This window comes from Tursiops truncatus, chromosome 15 (genome assembly GCF_011762595.2).
Source record: "Tursiops truncatus isolate mTurTru1 chromosome 15, mTurTru1.mat.Y, whole genome shotgun sequence".
Taxonomy (NCBI): Eukaryota; Metazoa; Chordata; class Mammalia; order Artiodactyla; family Delphinidae; genus Tursiops; species Tursiops truncatus.
The window spans coordinates 6,251,192-6,277,444 of record NC_047048.1 but is presented as its reverse complement, the minus strand read 5'-3'; the positions used below and the strand labels follow the sequence as shown (position 1 = coordinate 6,277,444).

General features: G+C 43.0%; 1 protein-coding gene across 1 annotated transcript in view; it reads right to left on the bottom strand.

Moving 5' to 3' along the window:
• Window positions 1-26,253, bottom strand: part of LOC101339927 (cytochrome P450 3A28-like) — a 70,775-nt gene that overhangs the window by 39,383 nt on the left and 5,139 nt on the right. Inside the window, 3 exon segments of the mRNA XM_033839151.2 lie at window positions 644-737; window positions 3,164-4,151; window positions 17,744-17,867. Of these exon segments, the coding sequence (XP_033695042.1) occupies window positions 644-737; window positions 3,164-3,234 (165 nt within the window). The 5' untranslated portion in view covers window positions 3,235-4,151; window positions 17,744-17,867.

Here is a 26,253-nt window from a genome sequence, read left to right as displayed (position 1 = left end):
ATGCATCCATAAGGTGCTTTCTCTGGAGGCACAGAAGTAAAGCAAAAAGCTCTTGCTCCACTCCTCGAAACACAGAAGATGTCAGGGTTATAGCAAAAATGGAGTAGAGCCACAGAAATAACTGCAGGCATTAGCAGTTCTTGAGATAATTCAAGTAGGTGCAAATTACCCGACATTGAATACTCAGGCTGCGTTAGAAACTGAAGTTACCAAGCAATCCAGGAGGAAGAAAAAAATGCTACCCAGACCTTATGCTACCAACAGGAAAGCCTGACTGTAGTGTAGGCAGCTTAATAAGCCACGACCAGGCACCCTCTTCATGCTTTTCTCCTAATACTAAGGGGATGGTGCCTTCCTGGGAATCTGCACCTGGCAGAAAGAAAATCCTCTTCACAATACTCACCAGATGGAAAATCAAGTTCTGTGCTGAATCAGCTAGAGAGCTGGGCCGCAAAACCTGAGGCTCCTAACAGCTAAAGATAGAGGTGTGTTGTAAAATTGGCCATGTGCTGGGTGGGGTCCATGATATTTCTGGAAAGTGTGAAACCTCAGAACTTCCTCCTGAGGAGGGGCAGTTTTACTATATTATTCAGCTGAGATTTGCCACCATAAGAAGCAAAGCTGGAGCTCAAACAACACACACCTTTCGGTAGGACAGAATATTTCCAAAATAAGGCAGAGGTCTCGGCCCAGGAATCCCCAGCTTCTTAAAACGTCCATGTGAATAAGTCCCATATCTGTAAAGTGAAAGAGGAAACCAGGTCACAGGAATTGCGGAATAGTGGTGCTGGAGCTGGCCAGTCACTGACTCAGAACTGGAACAGTCAACCTAAGGAGATAGCATGTAGGCAATAAAAAATACCAGCAGCTCCAAAAGCAATCATTACATTCACTCATCATCTCCTTGCCCACCACCAATACGAGACCCATTAAAGGTAATGACGATTAGCTAAAGGCAGCTGAAGTCTTCACAGTTCCAATCTTAGAGTGAATACTTTATAAATGTTTCTAATTGGAGTGGTCCTGAGAGGTTCAGGCTGGAATTCTTCCAGGGAATTCACTCATATTTATTTGGTAACTTGACTCTTAGATGATTTGGAGATTCTTATTCTAGGTAGAAAGGGAAAATTTCTTTTTCTGTTCCAATAATGAGATTTTGCTTAACTTCGTCTGCAAAACAACAGTTATTGAGAGCCTACTGGGACATTGTTCTTACAATTTGCATGGAGATTTTTATGCTTTTCTTTCCCTCTTTATCCTGACCCCATTTTAGGATTTAATTCTTCTTAAGTCCAACTTCATAATCAAGCCTTAGAGAATAACAGTGTCCTAATTTCTATAAAATACAAACTGTGTTCAAGGCTTCCATTGGCATCATAGAAATCTGAGCACCTTTCAGCTACACTCAAGTCTCTGTTGTCAGGCAATTTGCTTGATTTGCCCTGCAGAGAAGGGTGACTGACCATATGTTCCCTCAATATAACTGTATAAGTGAACCAATGACTAGAGGAGCCATTTCCAGACCGTTCTTTCTCAAATGGTATCTGGTCCTCCAACCTGTGATACTCACCTGCTAAACACAGTACCAGGCACACTCGTTTTTTTCAAGATCCTCAATCACAGATTAGTTTGTTTACTGCCTCTGTGCGCCAACTACCTCAAAAAGCCATTAAGGCTGGTGCTTCCTACAGCTGGTGTAAGTGAAACTCATCTTAATGTGCTCTGTGTGGAATCCCACAAATGGGGGGTTTGAAATCTTGCAGGTCTTCTCAGTCTGGTGTTGCTGAGAATTGACAGAGTGGAGGAAAAGAGAGGTTGAGGGGAAGAGGTTGCTGGCAATGGTTTTAGTGATGAAGTTGCTAGGCCGCCAAAACTAACTCTGTGGGGGCAAATTAGAAAGGTATGGCTGAAAAGTGTGCTGTGTAGAAATGCTTCAACACTCTCTGCAAGCCCTTTTAGCTAAAAGTGGGCCTTGCAAACTTCAGGTACCTCCCTGAAGACAGCAAAAGAGGCATTGTGCAACACAGAATGAATAACCATAAAATGTTCCAGAATGTTTGATTAAGACTTTTTTCTTCTTTGAAGCTTAGTTTTTAAGGTCTTACAGGTTCCAAATATTCTGTACAAATCCATCAAATCTTATGTGATAAAATAAACCCAAAAATTGCCTGAAAGAAACTGTGCTTGAAGAGGCAGCAGAGGCACTTTGGCCAAGCCCAGCTGGGTGTTTAGATCCTTCCTCCAGAAAAGTTGGTGCAGGTGTGAGCACCAATTGCCAAAATGGGAGTGACTTGGGCTATTCCAACCCCAGTTCCTTCCTTCGCCTTCACAACCAGGGCAAATCAATTTCCCTTTCTGAACTTTCAACGTGTTACATGAACTCTCAGATTTCTATGCTGATGCTAAAGCTCTCAGAGACGAGAGGAAAAGCTGAAAGAAATGAATATAATTTCAAGATTTCTGCCAAGTGTCCTCTCCTCTAAAGATTTCTCATTTGGGGGTAGATAGCTCTGCATAGTACAGGGTGGGGGAATTGAGCCTTGGAAGAGGATGCCATAGGAGGGACACAGGAAAGGGGGAAGAGCTGATATGAAGTGAAGGGCGATCAATTTCCAGCCCCTGGGTGACAAGGTGCCCTGTGTAAATGACATCTGGGGAGGGAGGGAAGGAAGCAGGAACCCCCCTGAGTGACACAGGGGCCAATCCTTCTACACGGCTCTTGCAGCAGATACTGAACCCAGAAGGTGAAGATCATGAGACAAATCCCAAGTTACTTCATGCCTCCAGGATCCCCAGAGCTTGGGAAGGGGACAGCACCCCACTGCGCAGGGACCAGTTGTTTTAAATCTTCCCCTGGTGGATTCTGGTTGATTAGTCTGGGTCCATGGTAGTCAGTCATCCCCAGGAGCAAATAACATCACTAAACCCTCCTAGCTACAGAAGATAAAAACTTGGCGGGGTGGTGGTAGGGAGGGTGTTTGTTGGTTACTCGTTCAACAGAACTGGGTTAAGATCGATAATAACCCCTTTGGTGTTTGTAGCACCCACAGCTTAAGCAACTTTCCCTCCACTAACTGATCCTCAAAACAGTAAAGGGAAAGTGGGACCTGATGAGCACCCCAAGTCCAAGGTTACAGAGGAAATCAGAATCACAGATACTCACAGATAGAGGAGTACCAGGCTGGTAGCCAGGAGAACCCAGGTTTCCATGGAAAAGCTCAGGATCAGGTCCATGGCCACTCTCCTCGGTGATTCTCTCCTCTGAGTTTCTTCTCAGCTGCGTGTGTCACTCTTTGCCTGCCTGCTTCCTTTCACATCCAGGGATGATTCACTGAGGCTGAAATGTTTATGTCCTGGGAAGGTGGTGGAGCTGGAGCTGCAGCCAATAGAAGGGCTACCTGTGCTCCACCTGCATGAGCCCTCCCTGCCTTGATAGTTGGCATCACAGACAGTCCAGTTTGACCTCCCTTGACTTCATATTCTGTGGCCATTCAGTAACAACTCAATCAGTGTTATCAGTAATTTCAAAGGTTATAGAAACTCAAATAAAACCACTAGCCACAAATATCCTCTAAACTGCCCTTTTCTCTGTAACTGCCTGAACTCCAAAACTTGAAATCCTTCAGACATGCTAGGTCTACTAATCTTTACCACGCAGTTTCCTCTGCCTAGATATCCTGGTTTCCCCATAAGGCACCTACTCATCCTTCAAATCCCAGCTCAGAAAGCACATTGTTTTAGAGACTTCCCTAAACAATAGGAATAACCACTTCCTCTTCTGGATGACTTCTGTCGTGCCCCCCCCAACACACACACACACGCACACACACAATACTATTATTGTCCTTCTATCCTCCAGAACCATTGTTGGTTTCCACACCTATTTCCCTTAAGAGATTGAGAGTTTGGGCTACAGTCTGAGTATTAGTCGCCCTTATGCCCCTGGTACCTTGCAGAATGCTTTCTGCAGCATGGACATCGGAAAGGTTGGTGGACTTGAGTTGGTAGTAGTGAGAACTCTGGGCCCCTGTGTGTCTGTTTCCTGTGGCTATTTGGTGACCGCATCATCTTCCTGTATCGTTAATACAACAAGAGGGCCTGGCTGTGCCTTGGCCACCATCACTGCACGTTCAGGATGATCCATCAGGGTTCTGTTGACAAGAGGGCCCCCAAAGGAGAGACAAGACATGGACCATGTGGTGATGGCTGCACCAAGGGTATCCATTCAGTCTTCCTGTCCCGCCCCTCAGAGGGTCCTTCAGTGGACAGCAGTTACACAGATTCCTAACGAAAGAATGACCCCCTCTCTCTGGAAAGGCCACAAGTGCAAAATCAATGAGGGTGAAGGGAGTGAAGCGGAGAAAGCAGCCCAGTGACCAAGTGGACCTCCAACCTCCTTATCCACCAGTGATGTGGCACATACAGCAAACAAGACTCCATAAAGAAAACATGAGGTTTTTCTATGGGGCAGAGTGGGGGGAGGGGGGGTCAGAGCAGATGCTTCCTTATCATTGACTAGATGGAAAATATTTAAGGGGTAGCAAGGTGTTACTAAGGAGGAGGTCTGTAGTAGAAGTCAGTGGCATCTGTGAGCCCCCACCCCATTCCTCATGGGAGAAATTAGAGGACTGAGGGTCTGAAATTTACACTGGTTCATTGTCTTCCCTCTGACCAAAATGCTGTATCTCCTTGGCCTGAGAAACTGTGAATTATATGAAAAACAAAACCTCAAAAGTTCTTAAACTCAATAGGAACACAGGACGTTTAAGCTGTGTTTGTGCACTTCCTTCTCCCTTTATCCTTCTCATTTTCAGTCCTTCTGGAGCAAGCGATACTCACCTCTTGCCAATACATTCCATCCCTCTGGCCTGAAAGTCCCCAGGGTTGCCCAACACTGGCCTGAGTGGGTGGAGGTCTCATTGGTAAATTATAGTAAGTCCCAACTATGTCATCTGCCTTTTTTATTTCCTTGGGACCTTGTCATGCAACATGAAATTTCTACCATCATAGCTTGTCAACTTTGGGTTCAGACTTTCTCCAGGAGGCACCTGTTAAAATCCATAGCTGCCACTGGAAATACAATGCCTGAATATATCTGTTCATCCACGCATTGATTCAAGGCCAAGTGGGTGAATGTCAGGTGCAGGTATTGCGCTGGGCTGGGGGCTAGAAGCCCATACAGTCCCCTACCTTGAGAGCAGCTTCCCAGAGGAGGGAGTGAGACACACAACCAAGGTTAGTATGTAGCATACCTCTGGAACCTCTAGGATAATGGAGCCCTACAGAGAGGTCATGAAGGAGAGAAGTGGATACAAGCTTGAGTACCAACAAAAGACAGGCCTGGGAAGCTGGAAGATGATCCTGAGGAAAAGTAGCATAGAAAGTCCCACAAATTCTTATGCATTTCTGCCCTCTTTCGGTACCTTCTCTGGGCGCTCTTAAGTAGGGTCATGATACAATCCCCAGTTTATAGATACAGAAACTGAGGCTCAGGGACTGCAGGTGGCTTCTCAACAGCTATTGATCACAACATGTCACATGTAAGCTAACATGAAGATAGATTGGCAAGTCTTCTGCACTGAAATGCCAGTATTCAACGTTTGCTGTTTCACGATGAGGGTCACTATGTGAAATAGTGAGACCCAAGACTACAACAGCAAATTGGTTACAATTCTGGCTCCTACCTCCATAGCTATCCCTGCCCAGGAGCTCCCCCACGGGTCTCCAGAACCAAGGACTCTATCTCACCTCACCGAGAATAAAGACAGGTGCAGGTTATGAGGACACTAGGGTCTTGTGTGTAGGATCCACCTCTCTATGTTCCCAACTGAGAGGAACACAAAATACATCCCACATGGGATGACTGGGGTGTCATCTGATAACTTCTGACAACTTACTTCACTCAACTAAACCCACAGCCTTTCTTATTCTTCTTGGAAACAAAACCATTGTGGAAACTATATGCCTTCATCTTCCTCCAAAACATATACTGGGCTACAATGATTTTTCTCACTAAACCCACAGGACCATCTGCTGCCCTATTCGCCTCAGGGCCTGGTCCAGCTGGTTAGAATCTATCCCAGAGGCGATAGGCTAGTCATTGTTTAGGACTGAAATTTTGCAAGTACCCAGTTCTAATCAATGCAAATGGCCTTGCTCTGCGAGGGGAAATAATAGAAGGCATGATCTTTGTGCCCCTTCATTCCACAGCAGGGCACACCTAACTTAAAAGTCTGACAGACTAAGATTGTGAAGGAAGACGTGTGCCTGAATATCACCCCCCACCCCACATCCCTCATCTACTCATTTGTGCGCTAATGGGCTTGGCATGTACTTTCAAAGCTCTGTTCTCAGCGCTTAGGGTACAGATACAACTAAGACCCAGACAATAATCAGGTTGAAGATAGAGACAAATAAACAGGTAATTACAGTACAGTATAACCCAGTTAAAGTAATTATATAGATATAAGAAACACAGTGTCCTCATCAACTGTAAATGGCTTATCTGCTTTTTCAGTCCTGAGTAATCAAAGTTGAGTTAACAATTTTGTATTATAGTCTTGAAGGTTACTAAGAGAGTAGATCTTAAATGTCCTGACCACACACACAAAAACTGTAATTATGTGAGGTGATGAATATGTTAACTGACCTTATTTTGGTAATCATTTTGCAATATATACACGTACCAAATCAGCATGTTGTACACCTTAAACTTACAAAATATGTGTCCCTTTTTTACAAATAAGCAAACTGCAGCACAGAAAGGTTAAGTGACCAGCCAAGGACGCATAGCTAACTACTAGCATAGCTGGGATTCAAACCTAGATCTTCTAGTTTTATAACCCAAGGTCTTAACTTTACCAGGCCCTTCCTTGCCCAAGAATTAGTGGAATGACTGGGTCTAGAGCCCAGGTCCTCTGAGAGGGTAGTGACCCAGAGCTCTGACCCAACCTAGAGACAAGGCAAGGCCCCCTAGCAAGCCTGTCAGTGGGGAGTGGGGTAAGGCAGGGCTATGCTCTTTCTGACCCACACATACCTCACCATGCAGAAAGCCCCGCTACACACCCCCTCCCCTATGCCCAGAAGCAGAAGCACTTTCATAGACTTTACAGCAAAGGGAAGAAGAAGAGGAAGACTTCCTCTGGCTGCTCACTTTCTCCACAATCCCAGAATTTTTATCATTATAAACTAACCACTAACATCTCTACTGCAAAGTACAGTTTATAAAGTTCTTTCGTGTCTCTCTTAATTGATCCTCATGAAATCTCTGTGAGATAAGCAGTGCTGGGATTATTTAATTCCCACTTTACAGATGTGGAAACAGAAGCTCAGGGTGGGGAAAGGTCTTGCCCAAGCAATTAAATCATGAATCCAGGAAATAGGGCCGCATCTTGTGATTCAAAATTGTGCCAGTGGCATATATGGTTGGGCTCCAAAGGGCCTCCTGAAATAAGTTGGCAGGTTATAGCTTATCACATGGGATAAATATTTCCTTCCACTCCTCCCACCATGCTTCCACTGTTGTGCAAATGCTACAGAGGTGATTTTGGCCACAAAAATGACAGCACACCCTTCTGCCTACTAAATTTTATGTATTCACTGAACTCATGGTGTCAGCAGATAGGGGATGTTGCAAACAGTTCTGACATGTAGCAATCAGAATCATTTGGGTTTCCAAGAAGCAGGAAGTAAAAAATGATGAAATGAATGAGTGGGGCTTCCCTGGTGGCACAGTGGTTAAGAATCCGCCTGCCAGTGCAGGGGATGTGGGTTCAAGCCCTGGTCTGGGAAGATCCCACATGCCACGGAGCAACTAAGCCCGTGCGTCACAACTAGTGAGCCTGCCCTCTTGAGCCTGCGAGCCACAACTACTGAGCCTGCGTGCCACAACTACTGAAGCCCGCACACCTAGAGCCCCTGCTCCACAACGAGAGAAGCCACCGCAATGAGAAGCCCGCGCACCACAATGAAGAGGAGCCCCTGCTGGACACAACTAGAGAAAGCCTGCGTGCAGCAACGAAGACCCAACGCAGCCAAAAATAAAATAAATAAATTTATAAAAGAAAGAAAAAAGAAATCAATGAGTGAAGGGGGACTCACAGGCCAGGAGGCAAATTTCAGAAGACCACGAGGAAGGTAATTAATGAAACAGCAAGTGTAAGATGAAGGGAAAGACGAACATCGCAGGTTATTTTGCAAAAGAGGGGGTGAAGGGCTGGCAGTCTCTTCTAATTTTTGCAGTAACCACCTAATGAGTTTTGCTTGACCCTACGCTGGCCTCATCCTGAGAACCCCCTACTCTGCCACCAGACAGAACCTGTTAAAACCCATTAAAATGTTACACTTATAACATTCTTCTGTTGTTCAAATCTCTCCAACCACTCCCATCATCCACAGGATAAAATCCAAATGCCTTGTGGTGGCAACTCAAGAACCTTGTTGGACACTTAGGTTGCTTCCATAGCTTGGCTACTGGAAACAGTGCTGCAGTGTGCAAATTTATGTTTTCATATTCTTGGGATAAATGTCCAGAAGTGGAATTGCTGGGTTATATGGTAGTGCTACTCTTAGTTGTTTGAGGAACCTCCATCCTAGTTTGCATAGTGGCTGGACCAACTTATATTCCCACCAACTGCAGGAGAGTCCCCTTTCTCCACTTCACTGCCAACACTTGTTGTTTCTTGTCTTTTTTTTTGCGTTACGCAGGCCTCTCACTGTTGTGGCCCCTCCCGTTGCAGAGCACAGGCTCCGGACGCGCAGGCTCAGCGGCCATGGCTCACGGGCCCAGCCGCTCCGCGGCATGTGGGATCTTCCAGGACAGGGACACAAACCCGTGTCCCCTTCATCGGCAGGCGGACTCCCAACCACTGCGCCACCAGGGAAGCCCTTTCCTTTTTATTGATCGTGTTTAAATGCCTCCTCTTACACCTGCGGTGTGTGGAGACACTGAGTCATAAATGTTCAGGACATTATTTCCTGGATTCTAATTGGGGCTGGGGGTGTCTGTCCAGCTGTGTGAGCTCAGGGCCCTGAGCAGGCCCTCCAGCCTCAGGTCTCCCCACCCCTGTAGGATGTCAAAGACCCTGGGTTGAAATCCCTCGCACTCTCCTCCTCCTACCCTGGAGCAGAAATTATTTCTAAAAATTCCCAAAGTGAGTGCATTGTTGACACAGAAAAAACAAATCCCAAAGGAACCAAAAAGAGGAGTAAGGAGAGCTCATTCCCTCCTTACAGACACAGTGTATTTATAAAATTCCGTCAGGACTTCCAGGCAGGGCAGGGAATAGGGCGAGGAAAGTAAGGCATTCCACTTGAGCAGAAATTTGCCAAAAATCTGTGATCAAGACAAATTATATTCTAACCTACTATTTAAAAAAATCAATCTTAATGCAAAAACATCTAGGAAGAACAAAATATCAAAATTTTAAAGAAAGATAGTATCAGTAGATCAGTTTTATTTAGTCATCATGGTTCATCTAGTTAATGGCACTCATGCTGCAGTGTTCACGGGTAAAGTATTCTCATTCTGCACGTACATTGAATTGAGTCAGAAAGTGAAATGGGTTGATGGATGGATAGAGAGATGGGAAAATGGGTGATGAAACAGAGAAAGCAAAATGCGAATTATTCAGTCCAGAAGGTGGTAGATAGGTGTTTACTATAAGATTTTTTCCATCTTTCTGTTCAAATTTTCTGTATTTGAATTTTTTAAATAAAATTTTAGGAAGGAATAACTAACAATATTTTTAAGAGTTTCAATATCTTTCAAAAATTTCCTCTCTTCTCACTTCCCTCCCCCATGCAGACCTTCACCATTTCTGACCTAGACAATGACCACAGCCTCCTGTCTGATCACCTATCACAGGGCAGCCTTTGCACACCTAATCAGGGCGTCCCCGACTGACCCCTCCCACAGTCCCACACGGCCTGTGCCTCATCTAGGTGATAGGTGACACCCCAGCTGTGTCCCTGACCCCCCGCCTCAGACCTTATGCTGCATTGGACTGGAGTTTTTGCAGGTCCCTGCACAGCCCATGCGACCTCACACCTCCCCACCTTTGCTCAGGCTGCTCCACCTGCTTATTCCCTCCTGAATGTCTCTTCAACATTCCTCTCAGAAGCTTAAACATGGTGGGTTTAACACAAGCATTTACTTCTGAAGCTGCCTGAAGCCCCCATAAAATGCACTAAAGAGCTTTCTTTTTTTAATAATTTTTAAAATATTTATTTATTTTTATTGGGTTGCACCAGGTCTTAGTTGCAGCTCGCAGGCTCCTTAGTTGTGGTTCGCTGGCTCCTTAGTTGTGGCACACAAACTCTTAGTTGCAGCATGCATGTGGGATCTAGTTCCCTGACCAGTGATCGAACCCAGGCCCCCTCCATTGGGAGCGTGGAGTCTTCACCACTGGGCCACCAGGGAAGTCCCTAAAGAGCTTTCTTAAAAGGCATAAATCCACAGGGACAAAGACAACCAGATAGGAGACCACAGCCACCAACTGTTTGAACCTACAAGTAGATGTAGCCAAGCGTCATCAAGAGCTCTTCGTGCAAGACACCTTCCCAAGTTCTCCCCTTAGTCCTCAGAATAACAGTACATAGAAGGTTCTCTCATTATCACCCCCTTTTTACAGGCACAGGGGAGTTAGGTCACTTGGACGAGGTCACATAGCCACAGAGCCAAGCTTTAAACCCAGGTGGTCTGGCCCCAGAGTCTATGCCCATGACCACTGTGTATCTGCCATGAAAGCACTCACTTGGCAGAGCAGAGAAAACTGAAGCTGATCCCACAGCACTCGGGAGACAGGAGTAAACAGAACCATGCTGCTGGAGGCCAGAAAGACTCAGGAACTGCATGCACCAGGTACCTCTGTAACTGGAAGTGTTAAGTGAGGGTGAAAACAGAGGACTGTTTAAAGTCTATGTAATAAAGTATTAGACTTCCCTCTTGTACTTGGTTGAATAATGTTCCCCCAAAATTCATGTCCACCAGCAATTTCAGAATATGACCCTATTTGGAAATAGGACTTTCAGATGTAATTAGGTAAGTAAGATGATGTTATACTGGAGTAGAGTGGGCCCTAATTCAATGATTGAACAGACACACAGACACACACAGAGAGAAGGAAGCAATATGAAGATGGAGGCAGAGACTGAAGTGATGCTGCCACGAGCCAAGGACACCAAGGATTTCCAGCAATCACCAGAAGCTAGCAAGAGGCATCGAGCAGATCCTCCCTCAGAGCCTCCAGGAAGAACCAACCCTGCTGACACCCTGACCCCGAGCTTCTGGCCTGCAGAACGGTGAGACAATACATTTCTATTGTTTTAAGCCACCCAGGTTGTGTTACTTTATTATGGCCACCTCCCCTAGCCTGTAGAAGACTGGGGGATATTCTCTGCACATGTTGAACTGGACGTACTCTGGACTTGGAGACACCTGGCAGAGAGGATGTCAGGATGCATTACTGAAAGCAGAAGGAGTCATGAGATTTCCACCACCCTTCATCTCCTGGGCAGAAGACTAGGGAATTCCTTCTTGGGAAGCAGAACAGCCCAAAGGATCTACAGACCCTGATATTCAGGGATTCTCCAGCCAGACAGCTCTACACCGAAGCCCACCATTGACAACTCCCACACATCCTCAAACACAAGCAGACAGGCAAGGACTAGCCAGCATTAAAGGGAAAGATCCAAACGAACAGAAAAAGGAGCTCAGAGGAACAGAAGCAGTGTGGGAGGAGGAAGGGAGCTTTGGAAAACAGTCACAGTGGCCTGAGTCCTGTGCTGATGTGAAATCAGAGCAGAGAGCAAAAAGGCGCTCATAGAAATAAAAATAACACAAGACGTAGCATCCCATTGAAAGGTATGAAAGTGAAGTTAAATGATTCAGTCCAAAAGAAAAATAGAGACAAAGATGGAAAGTGGGAGAGAAAAAAATAAGAAAAATAAAGAACCGTTGCAGGAGTTTCATCATCTGACCAATAGGGGTTTCAGAACAGATAATTTTTAAAACTTAAAGAAATAATTCAAGAAAACTTCCCAGAACCAAAGGGCAAGAGTCTCCATACTGAAAGGTCATTGAAGTGCAATGACCAATCCAACATGGTAGCCCCTAGTCACATATGGTTAATTAAACTTAAATATAAATTACTTAAAATTAGATAAAACCAGACAAGCAGTTCCTTGGTCACATCAGCCAGATTTCAAGTGCTCAGTAGCCTCAAGCAGCTGGAGGCCACAGTATTGAACAACACAGGTAGAGAGCGTTTTTATCAGCGCAGAAAGGTGGATGGACAGCTCTGGCCTAGAACAATGGATGAGAGCAGATCCACCAGGACACAGAGTCATGACATTTCAGAAGACCAGGGACAAAAAGAAAATCCCAAAAGCTTCCAAAAGGGAGTGGGGACAAGAAACAGGTCACACACAAAGGAAAAGAAATCAGAAGGGCATTAAACTTCTCAACAGCAATACCAGAAGCAAGACTCTGCGTCTTCAAATTCAGACAGAAAATTCTGCCCCACCTAGAATTCTACGCCCAAACAAGCATGAATGCAAAACAGAACGTTATTCAGACACGCAAGTTCTTAAAAAAAAAAATTTACTCCTAGGCATCATTCCTCAGAATGTGACGAGATGATGCCCTCTACCAAAACAAGGGACAAAACCAAGAAAGAGACAGATCCAGGTAACTCAGTGCAGCAGAGAGGCAAGGGGAATGCCCAGCATGACGGCCATGTAGAAGCAGGAGCAAGCAGCCTAGGCCTAAGCAAGGAGAGAGCCTGGGGAGGGCTTGAACGTCCTGAGAGGGGAGTTACACTTCTGGCGGAAAACAGGTGATAGACTGGGACACAGAAAACTCATCATTACTAGAGGAATTATTGGTTCCAAGGAAAATGAAAAGATGTCAAGAACAGAAACAGAAGCATAGACGTGTGCATGGCTTCAGTGTGAATAATGAGAACTTAGGTCATAATGAGGCAAACAGCAAATAAGAATTCCATTCCTTTCCCTGTTTTGGGAAGGCGGGAAGTGGGTGTGAGGCAAGAAGGATACCGGAAACCTGAACTCTCATCTCCCAGAGTAAGCAAGAAACAGTAGGATAAGCATGTCATTTAATGACATGGCAACAAACGCCAGAAGAAACTTCTAAGTGGGGTGAAAATGGACACTGGAGGGAAAAACCAGAGTGGGGATCAGGTAGAGCAAGGCAGCTCTAATTTTGTTGTAACTGGGTAGGACTGTTCCGCTTTTTAAAGCATGTATGTCTATGAATTTGGTTTTTCGCAATAAATTTTAAAAGCGCCAGCTCAGCGGTCACTTCCTCCCAAACCCCTTTGGGACGAAGTGCTCTGTCTCTTGCTCCCAAAGCCCCAGGACCAACCTCTCACCATATTGAATTGGTCTGTTCATGGGTCTGACATTTCCCCACCAAACTGGAAGCATTTCATGCCTGACCCAGAGAGGTACCCAGGAAATCTCTGTAAATCCAAACAGAAGCCCGGACAAGAACCCCCTGCTGACCTCCCAGGCATGTTTGAAGTTCAGATGAAACTCCTGATAGCGGGTGCTTGGAAATCCCTAAATGGCATAAGGATGAGCGGTGCCCCTGGGCGTCCACAGGGTGTTTCACAAACAACCAGGAGATGTTTTCGCAAAGGGCCTGCAATGTGCTTAGCAGCGGGCTGGGCCCTAAAAGGACACCCATGGGGCCAACATTAGCCTCAAAGCCCCCGTGCCCTTTGGGTGGTTCATCCCAGCAGGGGGACTGATGAGGTTGTTTGGAACGAGCACAGCTTAATGATTAAGGTCACAGGTCTGGTTCTATCTGGTCTAAGAGTCACCCCTGCTGACCTGGGCCCTTCTCACTGGCCCAGGTCCCAACCCCCCACTCCACCCAGCCTTGATGACAGTGCACATGCACTGCTGCAGGTTCCTTTCACCCTCCTGTGACAGCTATGTGCAGGCCCACGGGCTCTCTCCTGAGATCCTGTATAGGCTGAATTGTGTCCCCTCCAAATTCATAGGTTGAGGTCCTAACCCCCAGTACCTCAGAATGTGACCGTGGTTGGAGATGGGGCCTTTAAAAAGGCAATTAAGGCTTAAACAGGTCATATGGGTGAGTACTACCCAATACGACTAGTGTCTCTTTTTTTTTAATTAATTTTTATTGGAGTATAGTTGCTTTTACAATGTTGTGTTAGTTTCCACTGTAAAGTGAATCAGCTACACGTATAGATATATCCCCTCTTTTTTTGCCTTCCTTTCCATTTAGGTCACCACAGAGCACTGATCAGAGTTCACAGTAGGCTCTCACCAGTTATCTATTTTAGATACAGTTTCAAGAGTGTATATATGTCAATTCCCATCTCACAATTGACTGGTATCTTTATAAGATGAGGAAATTATGACAGACAAGCACAAAGGGGAGACCATGTGAAGACACAAGGAGAAGACTGAAGGAACCAACCCTACTGACACCTTGATCTTGGACTTCCAGCCTCCAGAACTGTGAAAGAACACATTTCAGTTGTTTAAGCTGCCCAGTCTGTTACACATTGTTACGGCAGCCCTGGGAAACTAATACAGTCCCTTCTCCTTCCCTCATGGAGGACTTCTGGGACCCTGTCACCACACTTGGAGCAGAGGTTCCTGGGGGCAAGCAGGGCAGGGAGACCCGTGGGCTCTCTGCAGACTAGGCTCTGCGTGCAGGGCCACACTCCAGACGTCTCGGTGCAGCCGGGGCTCATCCTGCCCAGCAGCCTCCTCCCCCACCGAGACATCTAAGTGAGGAACCTCAGTGTCCCACCTCCCCTGCAGCCTGGAGGACCCTCCCTCCAGGCTGGAAGCCACAGAACAGAACTCAAGTGAACCCCACCCCGACCATGGAGGCCTGCGAGGCCCACTTTCTTATTCCCAAAAGTCCTAACCCCTCCCTACACACCAGACATCATCTTGGAGGATTTGGGAAATGATGAGTCAGTTGCCAAGACTAAACTCAAGGAGCTCAGGTTACCCAACTGAGACTGAGAAGCCACTGACTAAGCACTTTAAGGCATGAAGTGGGCAATCCAGTTCCCCTGTCTGGCCTCTCGTTCTGCTTTTCTGGGCTTTAACCTCTCCTAATGGAGCCCCAAAGAGTCAGACCTGAGTCCCCAAAGCACAGCAGGTACGTATGGCACAGGCCGGAAGGGAAGCCACTGTGAGTGGCGACAGGCTGCTCAGGCCAGGACCCTGGGTTCCTCTCTCACTCACCCCTACCTCCAGTCCATCCTCAAGGCCTGTCTATTCCTCCCACAATATGCATTTCTGCTGTGTCTGCTCTGAACCACCTCCACTTCCTGAATCTTTCACCTGAATACCTGGGCAGATCCCAGCCAGCCCCCCACTTCCACTCTGCCCCCTCCTGGCCAGTCTCCCCACTGCCCCTGCAGGGGAAGCAACCTGTGTTGCTCTCCTGCTAAAGACCCACCGGTGGGTTCCAGATGCACTTATTAAAAGTCAGCCTCCTGCCATGGGCCCCTGAGGCCCCTGCCTACCCCTCCAGCTTCATCTCCTTTTACTACCTGCCTCACTTGTGGCCCTCCAGACACATGGTCTTCTGTTATTGTCAGACAAAGCCAAGACCTTTCCTGCCTCAGGGCCTTTGCACTTGCTGTTTCCACCACCTGGAATGCTCCTCCCCTAATTCTTCATGTCTCAGCTTAAAATACTGCCTCCTCAGAGAGGCCTCCCCTGACCCTCTGGACTAATTGCATCCCCCGTTACTTGCCATCTCAGCACCATGTTCATTTCCGTCTTGGCGCTTAGGTGATATGTAATTGCTGTATTTGTCTCCTCATTGTCTCTCTCCCCACTGGGATGTGAGCCCCTCGAGGGCAGGGACCCCGTCTGTCTAGTTTGCCCTCACATCTTCAACACTGAAAAAGTACCTGGCACACAATAAGAGTTCAACAAACACTGATTGAAGAAACTAAAACTCTGGAATGCTATGGAACATATGCAAGGTATGTCCACATGGCTCCAGTCTCCTTTGACAGAACCGATGGCTTCTGACAGTGACTGACGCCTGGCATGGCCAGGGCCCCTGCGAGGGCGTTTCCTCTCTTTACTCTGAATGAGTGAGCCGCCAGCTGTCCCCAAGGTCTCATGTCTCTGCAGGAAATGGAACTGGTTTTCTGCTGATTCAGCACCCGTCATTCCCTTAGAAGGGAAGCTTAACAGACTAGTCACTGGCAAAGGGGATGACGGCAACATGCGGCTTTGACCAGTGATCCATCCCCTATTGACCTTGCCACGCAAGTGAAATTTCTGTTGTTTTAAGCCACCCAGCTTATGGTACTTTGCTAGGGCAGCCCTAAGGCATTAATACAGGTGTCATGAGCCATGAGCCATGGCCGCTGAGCCTGTGCATCCGGAGCCTGTGCTCTGCGACAGGAGAGGCCACAACAGTGAGAGGCCCGGTTACCGCAAAAAAAAAAACAAAAAAAAACCCAGGTACATAATAGGGCTCTTAGTTTTAATTTCCCCCAAACAGATAAATACTTGGATATAAATAGTTAATTTAGAGGGTGATCCCAAGAAGTATTTTGAGAGGATAAAGAATTGACTCAAGGAAGGTAGGAATGCAAATACAGTGTAGTCATACCTTGGAGATATTGCAGGTTCGGTGCCTGACCACTGCTGTAAAGTGAATATCGCAGTAAAGCAAGTCACACAAATTTTTTGTTTTCCCAGTGCATATAAGTTATGTTTACAATCTGTTGTAGTCTACTAAGTGTGCAATAGATTATGTCTTTAAAACAAAAAACAACAACGTACATACCTTACTTTCAAAATACTTTACTGCTGAAAATTGCTAAACACCATCTGAGCCTTCTGCAGGTCATAATCTTTTGCCGGTGGAGGGTTTGAAATGTTGTGAGAATTACCAAAACATGACAGAGACACGAAGTTGAGCACATGCTGTTGGAAAAAAATGGTGCTCATAGACTTGCTCCATGAAGGGAAGTAAGTTTGCTTTTATTTCTCCACCATCAAGCACCATGCCTGGCAAGAGAGCTTAGGAAAACATGCTTATCTAACTGAATGACAGTGAGGGCCTTTTGAGGCCCAGCCTTTCCCTCCTGCCCTGCCAACTGCTGACGCTGGCCCTACCTCCTGTTCCAGAGCCTTCTACAAGCCACTCTCAAGTGCCTACAGCTCTCCCCATGGAGCCCGGCACAGCCCTGGAAGGCAAAGTCTCTGCAGGGAGACAACACACAGAATTGCTGGGTTGGAACAAAGGACATGTCTAAGAGATGAAAGATGGAGCAGAAAGGAACAGGGCAGCAGCTTAAGTGAGCACTGCAAGATCAGCCAAAGGGTCAAGTCTGACCCTCTGGATCAGCTCTTTTCAAGCAAGGACCACCCCTAAAGGTGGGAAACAGATGTCAGAAGATGATGATGCCAAGTGGACAAGGCCCAGGCCTCCCATCAGCTTCACCTAGAACAGCTTTGTAAACTGAGGCTAAGCATTCCTTCTAAGAATGTAGTCAAGGGCCACAGAGGGTCTCTGAGGCACAGAGTGACCTATGGAAGGGAGCAATGGAGAAGGCAGGGAGTGGAAAGCAGGAACCAGCTGGATCTGACCAGACATGAGATTACAGAAGAAATGAAGGAATAACCAGAACAGTGTTGTTGGGAGGACGTCATCGTGAGAGTCCAGACCCCAAGGTCCCACTCCAATCTGTCGTTCACTCACTTGATGGACAAGACCCTTGCACTCTCAGCTCCCTATCTGTCACGTACGGAGGTTGTACAGCATGTTCTCAGTGCCAGGTACTAGGAGTCCATGAGCTAAGTTCAAAACTTCCAAGGTTACAGACCTAGAAGACAGAGATATAAGGCAAGGGTGGTGACTGAGATCATTAACCAGGTGGAATATGTTGCAACACAAATCAAGTCACAGCAGTGCCAACACTTACCTGATGTTTTCCTGCAGCACTACTTTGCTGGCATAATCCTTGTTGAATATTAAACAACGACCTCAATGTGGCACATGAACTTTATGAAGTTCAGATTATAATCAGACTAGTTTACGAAAGTTGAGAATATGCATTCAGCTCACCCCAGGAACACACTATTATGGGATAACTCCGGTGCTCACCCCAGGGACACACTATTATGGGACAACTCTGGTGCCAGCCACTAAAAGTCAAGATTTCTTTGACAGTTTCAATTCTCTAAGAATATGTACATTGAAAGGCAACCTAAAAGTTTGTTACCTGCATGCCCAGAAATTATATTCACCCCCGAAAAAGTACTTATGTATATTGCCTGAAATATTATAGGCTCATATCCATTAAATTATTAATTAAATTATTAACTTATTTAATTAATAAGTCAATGCTTATGAAGTTACTTTAGAAGTAACAGAAGCCAGAAATTTTCAAATACCTCTCAAGAAGGAAGCCCTTAGTCTCTGATAGGCTGGTAGAAATGGAGTCACCTTTTTTTTTTTCTACACAGTAACTCAAAACCATACAAAAATATATAGATCTACAGTAAAGGTAAATATATGGACAAATATAAATACCTGTGTTATTGTAACTTTGATTTCTAACTCCACTTTTTATTCTACTATAGAATTTAGAAGACAAATGCATAAAAAATAATTATACCTCTATATTAATGGGTATACAACATATAAAGATATAATTTATGACATCAATAACATAAAGTGGGAAGGTGCAGAGCTGTAAAGAGGTAGAGTTTTATGTAAGTGAATTTGAAAATAGGTTGTTATGGGACTTCCCTGGTGGCACAGTGGTTAAGAATCCACCTGCCCTCAATATCAAAAAAACAAACAACCCAATGCAAAATGGGCAGAAGACCTAAATAGACATCTCTCCAAAGAAGATATACAGATTGCCAACAAACACCTGAAAGGATGTTCAACATCACTAATAATTAGAGAAATGCAAGTCAAAACTACAATGAGGTATCACCTCACACCAGTCAGAATGGCCATCATCAGAAAATCTACAAAAATAAATGCTGGAGAGGGTGTGGAGAAAAGGGAACACTCTTGCACTGTTAGTGTGAATGTAAATTGATACAACCACTATGGAGAACAGTATGGAGGTTCCTTAAAAAACTAAAAATAGAACTACCATATGACTCAGTAATCCCACTACTGGGCATATACACTGAGAAAACCATAATTCAGAAAGAGTCATGTACCATAATGTTCATTGCGGCACTATTTACAATAACCAGGACATGGAATCAACCTAAGTGTCCATCGACAGATGAATGGATAAAGAAGATGTGGCACATATATACAACGGAGTATTACTCAGCCATAAAAAGAAATGAAATTGAGTTATTTGTAGTAAGGCGGATAGACCTAGAGTCTGTCATACAGAGTCCCGTGTACCGCAAAATAAATAAATAAATAAATAAGACCCAATTCTGTGCTGCTGATATGAGACTCACTTTAGCTTTAACGACACCCATAGGCTGAAAGTAAAGGAATAGAAAAAATATATTCCATGCAAATGGAAACCAAAAAAGAGCAAAGGAGTTATACTTGCATCAGACAAAATAGACTTTAAGTCAAAAACTGTAATAAGAGACAAAAAAGGTCATTATATAATGATAAAGGGGTCATTTACTCAAGAAGATCTAACAAGTGTAAATATACATGCACCCAACCTTGGATTACCTATATATATTAAACAAATATTAACATATCTGAAAGCATATATTGATATATCCCACTTTCAACAATGGGTAGGTCATCCAAACAGAAAATCAATATGGAGGTATTGAACTTGAATTACATTTTAGACCAAATAGACCTAGCAGACATATACAGAACATTCCGTCCAACAGCAGTAGAACAGACATTCTTCTCAAGTGCACACAAGACATTCTCCAGAATAGATCATGTGTTAGGCCACAAAAAAAGTATTAACCAATATAAGAAGACTGAAGTTATATCAAGCAACTTTTGTGACCACAATGGCATGTAACTAGAAATCAATAACAGGAGGAAACTTGGAAAATTCACTAATATGTGGAAATTAAATGAAACATTCCTGAGAGTAGCATTGACATATATACACCACCGAATGTAAAATAGTTGGCTGGTGGGAAGCAGCAGCATAGCACAGGGAGATCAGCTTGGTGCTTTGCAATGACCTAGAGGGGTGGGATAGGGAGGGTGGGAGGGAGGCTCCAAAGGGAGGGGATATGGGGACATGTGTATGCATATGGATGATTCGCTTTGCTGTGCAACAGAAACTAACACAGTATTGTGAAGCAATTATATTCCAATAAAGATCTATTTTAAAAAATTGGAAGAAGTCAATGACACATTTCTGAACAATCAATGGGTCAAAGAAGAAATCATAGGGAAATCAAAAAATACCTTGAGACCAACGTAAATGGAAATACAACATACCAAAACTTAGGGGATGCAGCAAAAGCAATTCTAAGACAGAAGTTTATAGCAGTAAATGCTTACATTAAAAAGAAAAAAGAACAATCTCAAAAAAACAACCTAAATTTACACCTCAAGGAACTAGAAAAATAACAAGCTAAGCCCAAAGTTAGGAGAAGGAAGTAAAGAACAAAGACCGTAGCAGAAATAAATTAAATAGGGACTAAGAGGACAATAGAGAAAAATCAATAAAACTGATTTTTTGAAAAAATAAAATTGACAAATCTTTAGCAAGACTAAGAAAACGAAAGAAAAGAAATAAATAAAATCAGAAATGAAAGAGGAGACATCACAACTGACACTGCAGAAATGCACAGGTTCATAAGAGACTACTATGAACAGCTGTACATCAAAAACTTGGCTAACCTAGAAGAAATGGATAAACTCCTGGAAACAGACAACCTACCAAGACTGAATTATGAAGAAACTGAAAGTCTGAACAGACCTATTACTAGTAAAGAGATTGAATCAGTAATCAAAAATATCTCAGAAAAGAAAACTCCAGGACCAGATGGCTTCATGGTGAACTCCACCAAACATTTTTAAAACTTAATGCCAATCTTTCTCAAACTCTTCCAAAAAATCAAAGAGGAAGGAAGACTTCCAAACTCACTTTTATGATACCAGCATTACCCTGATACCAAAGCCATGCAAAGACACTACAAGAAAGAAAACTATAGACCAATACACCTAATGAATATTGATGCAAAAATTCTCAACAAAATACTAGCAAACAGAATTCAAAAGAACATTATAAGGCTCATACACCATGACCAAGTAGGATTTATTCCTGGAATGTAAGGATGGTTCAACACACAAAAGTCAATCAGTGTAATAAAACATATTAACAGAATTAAGGGGGAAAAAATCACTTAATCATCTCAATTGATACAGAAGAATTGTTTTACAAAATTCAACATCCTTTCATGATAAAAACACTTAACAAATTAGAAATAGAAGGAAACTACCTCAACGTAATAAAGGCCATATATGAAAAGCTCACAGCTAACATCATACTTAATGGTCAAGAGTTAAATGCTTTACCTCTAAGAAACAAGACAAGGGCCTTCACCACTTCTGTTCAACACAATACTAGAAATCCAAGCCAGAACAATTAGTCAAGAAAAATAAATAAAAGGTATCCAAATCGGAAAGAAAGAAGTAAAATTATCTCTGTTCACAGATGAAAGGATCTTATATGTTGTAAACCCTAAAGATTCCACACACACAAAATGTTAAAACTAATAAACAAATTCGGCAAAGATGCAGGATATAAAATCAACATACGGGGACTCCCCTGGTGGCACAGTGGTTAAGAATCCTCCTGTCAACGCAGGGGACACAGGTCCGAGCCCTGGTCTGGGAAGATCCCACATGCCGCAGAGCAACTAAGCCCACAACTACTGAACCTGCGCTCTAGAGCCTGTGAGCCACAACTACTGAGACTGCATGCCACAACTACTGAAGATCTCACACCTAGAGCCCATGCTCCACAACAAGAGAAGCCACTGCAATGAGAAGCCCTCACACCATAATGAAGAGTAGCCCCTGCTCGCTGAAACTAGAAAAAGCCCACACCCATGCAGAGCAACAAAGACCCAATACAGCCAAAAATAAATAAATAAATATATTTTTAAAATTACAAAATACAAAAATCAGTTGTGTTTCTATACATTAACAATGAAGAGTATGAAAAGGAAATCTTAAAAACAAGTCCATTTACAATAGCAGCCAAAAGAATAAAATACTTAGAATTAAATTTAACCAAGGAGGCAGAAGACCTGTACCCTGAAAGCTATAAAAATTTGCTGAAAGAAATTAAAGACACCAATAAATGGAAAGACACCCCATGGTCATGAATGGAAGAATTAATGTTGTTAAGATGTCAATACTACCCAAAGCAATCTACAGGTTTAATTTAATCTATCAAATTCCAAACAGCAGGGTTTTTTCCCTAGAAATAGAAAAACCCATCCTTAAATTCATATGGAATTTCAAGGGACCCTGAGTAGACAAAACAATCTTGAAGAACAAAGTTGGAGGTCTCACACTTCCAGATTTTGAAACTTACTACAAAGCTACAGTAATCAAAACAGTGTGGTACTGGTATAAAGACAGACATATAGACTAATGGAACAGAATAGAGAGCCCAGAGGTAAACCCTCATAAAAATGGCTAGGTGATTTTTGACAATAGTGCCAAGACCATTCAGTGGGGAAATAACAGTCTTTTCAACAAATGGTGCTGGGAAATGCAAATAGCCACATGCAAAAGAATGAAGTGGGACCCTTACCTTATACCACATACAAAAATGAACTAAAAATGGATAAAAGCCCTAAATGTAATATCTAAAACTATAAAACACTTAGAAGAAAACATAAGGGTAAAACTTCATAACATTGGATTTGGGAATAATTTCTTGGATATGACACCAAAAGCACAGAAAACAAAAGAAAAAATAGATAATCTTGATCATCAAAATTAAAAGTATCTGTGCATCAAAGGACACAATTAACAGAGTGAAAAAGCAACCTATGAAATGGGAGAAAATATTACATATCATATATCTTATAAGGGGTTAATATCCAGAATACATAAAGAACTCCTACTACTTAACAACAAAGAAAAAAATTTGATTTAAAAATTGGAAAAGGATTTGAATGGACATTTCTCCAAATATATACAAATGGCTAAGCCATTTGTTTATTCAAATATGAAAAAAATCTTCAACAGCACTAATCATTAAGGAAGTACAAATCAAAACCACAGTAAGGTACCACCTTGCACTCATTAGGATGGCTACTATTATATATATATCTATTTTATATATATATATGTATACACACACACACAAGCATACCTCAGCGATATTACACAGCATGTTTGCTATCAGAGCACCAAAATAAAGCAAGTCACACAAATTTTTTGGTTTCCCAGTGTACATAAGAGTTATTTTACACTATACTATATTCTATTAAGTAAGCAATAGCATTGTTTATTCATATATATATATATACATATATATATATATCACTTTGCTGTATACCTGAAACTAACACAACATTGTAAATCAACTATACTTCAACTTAAAAAAAATCACAATTTTTAATAAATGACCATCAACATGAACATTGGAGTTCTGATCTGATTGAATAAACAAGATGAGTTCCCTGGACTGAAGATTAAAAGAAACTATTAAGATATCCCCTGTAGACAAAAGTTACAAATTAAACCATTAAAGCAATAACTTTCCAGTAGAAAAACCCTAAGGAGATGATGTGGAGCCCAGGAGAACTGGGCCCAGCCAGACCCAAGGTAATCACTGCACATTTATTTTCAACACTGCCCATTGGGTACTGCTCCCTAGAGGCCACAAGTAGCTCTGCAAATAATCCAAGTGTGAGGCCCAAACACCTCTCTGAGGCCCAAGAATCAGGGACTGGAGCCTCCTTGCTCACCCTGCATTCCAGGCACAGATGCACTCCTCGCCCGCTTTCCATGGGGCCAGAGGTTGTGTCTCTGGCTGTAGGCTGCTTCTGAGCTGTCTGCCCCTCCTTAGGAAGAGAAGCAAGTCAGGAGGAGGCCGATTCCTTGGGTGGGGAAGAAATCAGAAGATTTCTCGGCAGAAATCAGAAGAACTGGACAGGACAGTGCCAGTGTAGGGAAGAGAGGAGACACTCCTCTCCCAATGCCCCCAAAACATATAAGCACAAAGGCCTCTCCTCCACTTCTCAAAGATAGGCAGGACCAGAGACCAGCCCGGGACCTTGGAAACCAACTAGGACTCCAACCTCATCACTTTATAGAGAAGAAATCAGAGCACAAACTTCCTAATATCACACAGGATTCAATTCCTGGACAACCTCACTCAGCCCCTGCCCTCATTCCCGACTATGGAGGCCTATCCAGTAATTCCACCCACTTCTAATGCTTATCCCTGGTAGATACAATTGATAATGTTTGCTGACATTAAGACCGGCTCAGAAGCAGAGCAAGTGACTGCCCACCATGGCCTATTTCACATCACGTTGAATGTAAGCAACTTGGCAAGGAAAGAACTAGTGGAAATTAAACCTCAAACTGTTCCCATTACCCTCCAAATTAACATCTTATTTTTGTTGGCGGATGTACATTCTGAAATAGATGTCATCTGTATGTACATGCTATCTTATGTTCTGCTTTCAAAGTCTGTATCATAGACAAATAGCCACATATTGACACATTCTTTTGTTTTGTTTGTTTTGTGGTACGCGGGCCTCTCACTGCTGCGGCCTCTCCCGTTGCGGAGCACAGGCTCCGGACGCGCAGGCTCAGCGGCCATGGCCCACGGGCCCAGCCACTCCGCGGCACGCGGGATCCTCCCGGACCGGGGCACGAACCCGTGTCCCCTGCATCGGCAGGCGGACTCTCAACCACTGCGCCACCAGGGAAGCCCAGCATTCTTTTGTTTTTAATATCTGTATAGTATTCCACTGCATTGATACATCATAGCTGCAAAGCTATTCTCTTACTATTTTGAGCATTTGGTTGTCCCAATTTTTTTTTAATTTAGGAAGGAATAATGTTTCAACAAATATCTGAACAAATTACCTTATTTTTCCATAGGATTCGTTTCCTGCTGTACAGTCCCTAATGTAAAATTCCTACATTTATTACATTTACTTAACTTGTAAACCTCTGTAAGTTAGATAATAGTACCTATCTGTTGAGTCTGGGGTAGAATTTAAAAGCTAATATTTAAGCACTTAGTACAGTGCCTTCTGTAGAGTATATATTTATTATTAATTTATTACTACTAATAAAATATCTATATACTTACTTGGAAAGCATGATCACCTAAATATACCTAAACCTTTCAATTAAAATCTATTTATATCATATATACACCTTTATCCATTACAACTTTCTTTGAACAAATATTTCATTTTTAAGTTGAATTAAAATCCAAATAATCTATTTTATCATTAGTGGGATTTTTCAGTGCTTTTTTTGTGGTTTTATTATTGATATATCAGTAATCAATTTACTGATTTTTGTGTGACATTATAGCCTACAACTTTACTCAACTAACTTTATTTTTAGCAATGACTTCATTTCTATTAAGACTTTAGTTATAAGAGATATTGTGTAAAAAAGTTATGTTTTTATCTCTTTAAGATAACCATCACCAGCATTTCTAGTGAAATATTATATAAGGAATAATAACAGAGAACATCCATTTCTTGTTCTTTTGCGGGAAAAGGTTTAAGTCTTCAGTAAACAAGATGTTGAATCTTGTTTTTAAATATACAGCTTATTATATTAAGACAAAACTCTCCTAATGTTTTCAGAGTTTTAATCTATAAGGCAAATGATACATTTATCTGGATGCTTTATCCAGGTCTAATTACATTATTTTTATATTTTGTTCATGGTGAACGAGGTTACTGGATTTCCTTGAGTTTAACAGTTAATTCTTTTAATGTGTTATTTTCTTTGCAGATATTTTACTTGGGGCATTTATATCTATATCTATGATCAAAATTGATCTAAAATATTCCTTTCATTGTCTTTGTTTACCTTGAGTTTAAAATATTTGCCTCTAAAAGTGAATTGAATAATAATTGTAATAGTAATAGCCTGGTTAACTGCTTACTATGTGCAATGCACTGTCCTATACAAGTTATGGGAATTTTCTCATTTAATCCTCACAACAGCCCCTTTAAGCAAATATTATTACTCTATCCATTTTACAGATTATTAATATGCTATAATTTTCTATATTT